This window comes from Dioscorea cayenensis, chromosome 19, assembly GCF_009730915.1.
Source record: "Dioscorea cayenensis subsp. rotundata cultivar TDr96_F1 chromosome 19, TDr96_F1_v2_PseudoChromosome.rev07_lg8_w22 25.fasta, whole genome shotgun sequence".
NCBI classification, from domain to species: Eukaryota; Viridiplantae; Streptophyta; class Magnoliopsida; order Dioscoreales; family Dioscoreaceae; genus Dioscorea; species Dioscorea cayenensis.
Window position 1 is genome coordinate 18,563,577 of NC_052489.1, and position 8,867 is coordinate 18,572,443.

General features: G+C 33.4%; 1 protein-coding gene across 1 annotated transcript; it reads left to right on the forward strand.

Annotated features, from left to right (window-relative positions):
* Nucleotides 1-7,575: 7,575 nt before the first annotated feature.
* On the forward strand, nt 7,576-8,525 carry LOC120250324 (heavy metal-associated isoprenylated plant protein 28-like). The gene is made up of 3 exons (XM_039259131.1): nt 7,576-7,659; nt 7,778-7,853; nt 7,941-8,525. Exons 1-3 carry the CDS (start codon nt 7,654-7,656, stop codon nt 8,309-8,311), a joined length of 453 nt encoding a protein of 150 aa, XP_039115065.1. The 5' UTR covers nt 7,576-7,653; the 3' UTR covers nt 8,312-8,525.
* Nucleotides 8,526-8,867: the final 342 nt, after the last annotated feature.

The following is an 8,867-nucleotide window of genomic DNA, read 5'->3' on the forward strand; positions in this document are numbered from 1 at the left end:
AATCTTTAGCCGTGGATGCCCGCGATGCGGAAGCATATAGACGAGCACTCCTCCCTCGATGCCTTCCCAAGTCGGCGTTGGCTTTTCGTAAAAGTGGCCTCAAATGTCGAAGGCGGTATGCATGTGGCGAAGAAGGAAGACTCTCGCAATTGCGCTCACAAGGCCCTTGGACTGTCCGACACGAAGGTAATTATCTCACGATAATCTCCATCCTCGTATAAGGCATCTCCTAACTTAGATATGAACCAAGTCGATTGGCATCGGTCTCGTTGTCGACTATACCAGAAGGCGACGTGGAAAAAAACCATTGTTTTCCATCTTTCCCTGTGGCACCCGATGAGTGTACTCCCCGATATTTTTCCAAGGAGGTGGGTACCATCGAGAAACAATGAGCGACTCGAAGCCCTCTTGAATCCCACAATACACGCTACTGAAAGAAAAGAATGCACGTTTAAAAACGATCACCGTCTCTTTCCACGATCGCAGCTGCCGGGATTTGTCTCGACCCACCTTATCCACATACCAAAGCAAGCGATCAGTAGTCGGAGATGTCATCGCCGTCGAGGACCACCCGGGCATGCTCTTTTCCCAACCAAGCTCGCTTGTATGGTATGTGGACACCATGTTCCGCTAACATGTCCTTCACGAATGTCGATGGCCTTGTCATGAGGACCGTCCCTCGAGCTTCGAATCACTCGTGCGCTAACCCATTTTTTGGACGCTTTTCGGATGTGACGCCGAACCTATGCCACCACCGCAAGTGTGTGACGGGTTGATTGTCTTGATTCGAAAGTATTTTTTTGTTATACTCTTTTGATGCATGAAGGCGCAACGACAACGACCATCGGCAGCTGCATTCCACGATCACCCGATGTTTTTTTCGTTCTTTATGAATTTGAAGTCAAAATTCCTTTTTGATTGCATGATTTCGAAAGTACATCCACGAAATGTTCGACAATCACAAAACGTTATCCAATATCCAACGATGCCCTTCGTAATGATCTCGACGAGGAAGGAAGACATCCCACCGCCGTGGTCACCATAGGGGATGAATGGGAGCACTCGCAGAATCGAATTCTCGCCAACACTTCAGTCAAATGAAAAGATCAATATGTTAAGCGGAGAATATAATGTTTAAGTGATAATGACAATATTTAAAGCGTTAAATTAAATACTTAAGCGCTAACTAATAACGTAAACGACTAGTACAAGATGTTAACCATACGACGGACATATTTAAACAATAATGACCCCTGCATAACCTGGAATAATTAAAAGAAAAGGAACTTACAACGAGTAAAACCTCGCTTTTTCATTAGGATCTCAAGCAATGGCACATTTTTCCGTCTCGACGACAAGATCAACTACGTGACATTTGAAGATGGAGTGGGACGTGACACATCGGTCGGAAGTCAACATCGCTTTTCTATCGGGCGAAACCGCTTTTATATCCATCCGAGCCGTGAACATTAGCACTCTTCCCTCCCCGTTGAATCTAGCAATACCACAAAACTCTCCATAATATATCGGCCGAAAAACCAAATCGATACAAAACCAAATGAAATGAAGAACAAAAAGAAGACGTAAGAAGAAGAAGTAGAAGATGTAAAAGAACAAACAGGCAAATCGGGAAAGGTAAACAAAAAAAGTGCATGATTATATGCATAGAGATTAGACTAGACGTGATGTGATCAGGGCGGTATTTTTCCCTCCATCCCAAGGGCAAAAAGGGAAAATATATGTCATCAGCGAGGAAGACATATTGTCATCGTCGAATGAAAGTTCTCAACTCAACATGAGTCTCGTGTAAACGCTCAAGCTTTTTATGTTTAAAGCAGATACATATAGTGTTTAAAAATAACGTTAGCTGTTTAACTAAAGTCTATATCATGTAAATAATATGTTATTGTTTTAAATTGAATGCTTTCACCCGACATCGCGTTGAAGATGGGTACCTCCTGGGTCATCGCTTTAAAACATCGTTACGTATTTTCTTAAACACCGTTGTCATTGTTTAAAGAGTAACTTGAGTATTGTTTAACTTTTTCTATTGTTTACAATGACGTTCTTTTGTTTCCCACATTGTTTTTACTAGGTCTCTGTTTAAATTTCAGAAGTTCACGGTCAAATAAGCTTGTTTCGTTTTATTTATAAAATATTTACAACATTTACAACATTTACAACATCCGCTTCGGACTTTGGACACTCACGACTCGACCCTCGTATAACTGAAACAAGTGTCTCAGACATTCGAATGCTCACAGCTGTTGCATAACATGCGCATCAACTCGAACTCGCACTAACGTACAACATTAAAAAAAGGTTAAACAACACACATTCATGAAAACGACTAATAATCAATGTGTCATGGTCGGACTTAAACGAAGATCCTGATAGTTAAACAGAGAACGTAATAGTTGTACACTGAAGTCATTTTCTTAAACGGTTACAGAAAGTCTCAAGTGGTAAATGTCGACCCTCGTCTTAAAGGATGTTTCCGATCTCCCTCCTCTAGAGAATCCTCCGAATCACGCAAATACGTGAAAAACTTTCTTTTTCATTTCCAGTCGAAATGCTCCCTTAATTGCTTTCCCGTCATCTACCGCTGGGGAATCCTCTGCATTCAGGCAATTATGAGAGCATTTCGTCTTGGGCAGAAAAAGATAGTTTAACTAGTTCGGTGATTGCGGCTAATTGATTCTCAAGATAAGGAAGAAGGCTCACGAAACATCCTTTCAGATAGAGTGGTTGTCCATGGGAAGAGGAGGAAGAGGAGGAGGAGGAGGAGGAGGAGGATCAGGACGACGAGGAGTGGTTGTCCATGGGAAGGGTTCTTCCTGGTTATTTATGGTGTGAAGTCCACAAGCAGGCTGACTCTTCATATCCGAGAAAAAAGTTAAACGCACAGTGGACCCACATTGACTGATGACAACGAACGGGTGTTCGGATATTTATAGTTACGTGCATAAGAATTAATGCCGCCATTAATTCTTACGCACGGATACCATAACCTGCACCGCCACGTGGCAACCGCCAACAATTCGGATCAAACGAAAAAGATCACCGCTTTTACGCAGAGACTTTTGAGAATTTACACGTTAATATGATTAGTTATACATATAAAAGATAATGTTAAACGGAGATGACAAGTATTAAACGGATATGACAATTATTAAACATATTAGTAATATATTTAAACGGATAATAGCAAATATTTAAAACATTATTTAAAAATATACTAAATAGATAACAATAAACGAGAAGAACTTTTACAACGAAATGAACTCATTTTTCAAACGGAGACGACAATGACACATGCTCGCCCGACAATAAAATCGACTCATGACTCATTTGAAGATGAAGTGCACTTGACCAATCCGATGGAAATCAACTTCATTTTCATTGGAGAAACCGATTTATATATTTCGTGTATGATAACCTTCACCCTGCATTTCACCACAAATGAGTCGCCATAATAAACACTGCGGAATGGTCAAACCGATAGAACGAAGAGATTCTCACCAGATCATGAAACCGCGAATCGAAGTCGAACAAATCAAATGAGGAGAAATGAGGGATAACAACAAGATGTAATGCAACTCCTAAACATTGTCTAGCAAAAAGCCCTCGAAAAAGGTTGAACATGATGTGATTTGGCGCTATCCTTTTCCCACCATTTTCAGGCCAAAAATGGATTTCACAACATGGACCCTTTTGAAAGTGAGCGGTGAGGGGTAAAAGGGAAGTTAAACACTAACTGGAAGGGCTATCCGAGGTGTAAAAAAAGTAGGAGGGGGTTTTTGGGAAGTTTTTGAATATTACGATAGGTGAACAGTAATTTTCCCTTAATAAAATTGATTTAACATTTATTTATATTTACTATAATAATAAATTTAACGAAATGAATATTATGAGATTTTACAAATTATATATTTTTATTAATATTAGTGTTGGTTTTTTTCTCCCATACAAATTAAATAAGACTTGTTAACTAATTATTTTTATATATACCGTGTTGTATGGAATTAATAAATTACACCATATTCAACTTTTTTTATATGATTATTTAAGTTGGCATGGGTCTCTTGATTTTTTTACGCGTTATAACACATTTTTAAAGCTTTTAAATTTTTTTAATAATAATTTTTAAAAATTTTAAAATTTTAGAGTCTTCCTAATAATTATTTATTATAATAAATTAAAAAAATTATTTTTTTAATTTAATGGTTAATTAATGCTATACAATTTTAACTAACTTTTTAAAAAATTATAATAACAAACTAAGGTATTCAAATTTTAATTTAATATTTAATTAATCCCATATCTTCTTTTAACTTACTTTTTAAATTATTTATTTATTTATTTATTTATTTGGTGATATGGATAAACCACCGCCACGATTTAAATCATCAACTATACTTTAACACAAAATCTATTGCACAGCCACTAGGGTTCAATACTATTTATCAATAGTACTAGTGTGAGTGCCCTTTAAAAAAAAATAGTGTTTTCTCCTATGATTATATAATAGAGGGGATTTATCAATAGAATATCATTAAATTACTCTAATGAGTGTACTTTCATACATACCTGTCATTTGGATGATGTTTGTTGTTTTTGTTAAAAAATTAATGGTAATAATAATAATACTAATAATAGTAATAATAATAATCCACTTATACATGGGTATATTATATAAGTAATTTCTCAAAAACACGCGTGAACTTTATTTTTTTTATCTTTTAGTAAATAATTGAATAAAAAAAAAGTATAATAAATTTAAATATTTTAAAAAAGCCTTTTTTTTAAATTTAAAAAAAAAAGTTTTTTAGTGATAATGCTCAGTGGTACTTTTATGGAAAGATAACGCGGTTAAATTAGATAGCAAAACTTACTATTTTGGGGGTAAGACTTGCTTATAATGCACTCTATTTATTTATGTTTATATATATATATATATATATATATAAATATTCAAATTAAATCTAACATATATTACAGCCATACATAATTCGTTAAACACTCAAAGTCCAAATCCCACTCAAATTAAGACTCAACCCCTCATGTTTCCCTATAAATTACTCATAACCTTCTAATTCATTATAATTTCTCTTGTTGTTTCTAAATTCATTAATAGAAAAAAAAAATGGGAGATCATGCAAAAAAATCGGAGGAGGAACAAGTTGACGAAAGATTATTGGCGATCAAATTACTAGGATATCGTAATCCAATTTTAAAAGAGTTTCATGATTTTATTTTCCCATGTCCATCTTCCAATTTCACTTCAGAAAAACTCTCTAAGAAATCGAATAAATCCAAACGGTCTCATGAATCACAACATGAGATGATCAAGAAGCAAAAGATTAATGATTCCCATTCTTGTCATGTTAACCAATGGACTGTAAGTTTTTTTGTTATTTATATTCTATGTACTATATATATGATATTGAAGTAATATATTTATTTGATGAAGTTTGTGGTGAATTACCAAATCTTGTGGAAGGATTTAGGGAATTTAACTCAGAGGCAATAACTATAACCACATGAATTTTCTCTTCATTTATTTAATATAGGATTATTTGATAAATATATAATTCTGAAACTTTTATATTTGTGACTAAACTGATTTATTATTTATTTTCTTTTGATGAAGTTGGTGAAAGAAAGTGCGGATAAGTGTTCATTGAAGTTGAAGTTGAAGTTGAAGAAGCCAGTAGCAGATGTGGCCACAGTCCCGGACAAGTATATATTGAAGTTTAAATTGAAGAAGCCACTAGTAGATATGTCCACAACTCTAGAGTGCACCACAAATAACACAGCTTTGTTTCATTAATTTATCACCTTTATCCACATAAGACTTTAAATGGAGCCATATGTGATTAATTAGGTTTTTTTCCTAAGTTGCACAATTATGAATTTTTTTTTGTTGTAATTTTTGTATTTTCAAGCCTTTGTTCCATGTAACTTGAATAAGTGTTCATTAATTCTTTATTATTTTTGTACTTTCATACAGTGTATCCCAAACTAAGTATAGTAATTTATTTTTTAATAATAGGTGATAAGCGTCTTCTACTTATGAGTTTGTCAAAGGATGTGCAGATATAGAGATGCACAAATTACGGTGATTTATTATTTCTAAATCTAGAAACTTATTAAATTGGTTAGACGTCACATAAAGTAATGAACGTTTGTCATGTGTACATTCAGAAAATTTACAATCACCATATTTAACTAATAAATTCTTCTATCATACAACTTTAACAGAAAGAATATGACTTTTTCTACCGGAATTCGCTCGAGACTCATTTGAACAGTATTTGGACTCAGGAACATTGGACGAATAATATTAATACAGTAAATTTTATTTAATATGAAAACTGCATATATATAATTATATATATACCCCTGCACATGGGCGGAAGGAGGGGGGTGATTTTTTTATATAAAATCTTCAAATTTTAAAAAACAACTTTATAATCCGTTTTGATTTTGTTGAATGCCATAATCTTACGAGTCTTATTATAGAACTAGTTAAAACTATATTGTATTTAGTCGAATGATTCAACTTTTACTTAGTAATGATAGTTGTTAGCTGTATATATATTTTATATTTTTTAAAATATTTATTATTATTATTATTATTATTATTATTTAGTTTGAATTAATATAAAAAAATTTCATATTTAAATTGAAACTAGATTGGATTTGACCGAATAATTAAACTCTTATCTCATGGTGATATAATTGTGGTATATTTTTTGAAATATTAATTATTATAATTTTAAGTTTGAAGTAATATAATTTTTTTTTAAAATTAAAGTTAGCACCTCTTGATTTTGGCCCTAATTCCGCCACTGCTCCTGCATGTATATATATATATATATATATATATTTGTGCAAATATTCACTTTTACCTGGATATATCATGTACATACATAAAAAAATTCCCTTTTTAAAAAAAATTAAAGTTTTGACTCCCAAAAGCTACTGTGGTGGAAAATGACTCTGATGACGTGGCAACTCCCAATTGGGCACATATAAAAGATTAATATTCGAACTCATCAACCCACGTAATCCATTGTGATGAAATATCCCCAACCTCAGCCTTTTTGAAGCAACCAATAACCAAATGCCACTTGGAAGCACATTAAGCCTCCACGTGTCCATCTCGCCTCGCCATCAAAAGAAATTTCTCGCCAATTTCCACTCTGACGACAAACTCACCAATTTGAATTAAATTAAATTAAAAGAAACAAAGTTCTTTTGGTATATACACCCTCCAAAAGTTTCATAATTAGTCAAACTGAAATGAATATGCAAGTATAAATACTTTTCCACTTTTCAGGGTGTTTATGCAAAAAAGGCAGACAGTAAAGCTTGAAGCTTGTGCAAGTATAAATATTTCCAACTTTTAAGGGTATAAATGCAAAAAAGAAACAGAAAACTTCACCACAATTGCAAGCTTTACTTGAGAATTATAAAGAAATAGCTTTATAATTGACTAATAATTAAAAGTAAACACACACTGCTACTTAACTGCCAAGTTTTCTTTTCCTTCTTTCCCTTCCTATAAATATAGGACATATATATTGCCATGAACCATCAAAATAGAGAAAGAGAGGGTTCTTTTGAAGGGAAGACAAGTAATCAAACATGACGGTGAGAATTTTCTTAATTATTTATTTTTTATATATTTTTTTGGGTGCATAAAATGATATCAAGTTAATGCATGTGAATGTAATTCCTAAATCAATAGTTTTGTTTTGATGTTGTGTAGATTGTTGAGATGTGTGTGCATATGGATTGTGATGGATGTGAGAAAAAAATAAGACGTGCATTAATGAAGTTAAAAGGTAAATTTTCTCTTTCTTCAAACCATGTTGATATATAAATTAAATAAATTTAAATTAGATTAATTGATGTGAGACTATATATTTCAGGGATAGATAATATAGATGTAAATATGGTTACACAAAAAGTGACGGTAACAGGATGGGTGGATCAGAAAAAAGTATTAAAGACAGTAAGAAAGACGGGAAGACGGGCGGTGTTATGGCCGTATCCTCACAATGTCGAGTATCAATATTATAACTATGAGCACCACCCGGTGGCCACCACCATCGCCGGCTATGCTCGTAATCACCCGGCCATCGACACGGCGTCGTCTTCGTATAACTATTATAAGCATGGATACAATGATTTAAGCATGCATGAGTACTACGGTGGGCCTGATTACTCAAATTCATTCATTGATGAAAAGGCCAGTAATATGTTTAGTGATGAGAATACTAATGCTTGTTCTATAATGTGAGGACATGGCTTGTGGACTAGTATTAAGAGATTGGACTGTCTTTATCTTGTATATGAAGTAATTGTTTGTATTGTTTGGCTTAAGATAAGCTATGTGAATGTAATTAAGTATATATAAATAATTGTTCGCTTTGATTGTATAATTTTTTTTTTATTTGAATATTTTAAGTGAGCAGACTTCAGTGTGTTCAATCATGACCACTGATTTCAAAATCAACGGTTAGCTTTGTTGTTCAAGTTAACAAGCATATTATTAGTCCTCATGATAAGAGTATTATTATTTTTTCTAATACTTCTTGTCATTGGTATATGTTTTTACCATCTCAACTTATTAACTAAATAGAACTTTTGGGTGCAAGAACTGATAATTACATCAACATAACAAAATCATAACAGAGCAACTTTCATAAGAATAAAGAAAATATTTGTTTACAACTGATGTACATAGCGGTGTACTTTTAACCAACTGATGTACATAGCGGTGTACTTTTAACCAACTGATGCACATGATGCAATTTTAAGCAACCCTTCTACTGATATTTCATTCTCCTCAGATG

What these genes read in the sequence shown, in the direction of transcription:
- LOC120250324 (XM_039259131.1), top strand. An exon ending in TGCATTAATGAAGTTAAAAG is followed by an intron (nt 7,854 to 7,940) that starts GTAAATTTTCTC and finishes TATATATTTCAG; the next exon opens with GGATAGATAATATAGATGTA.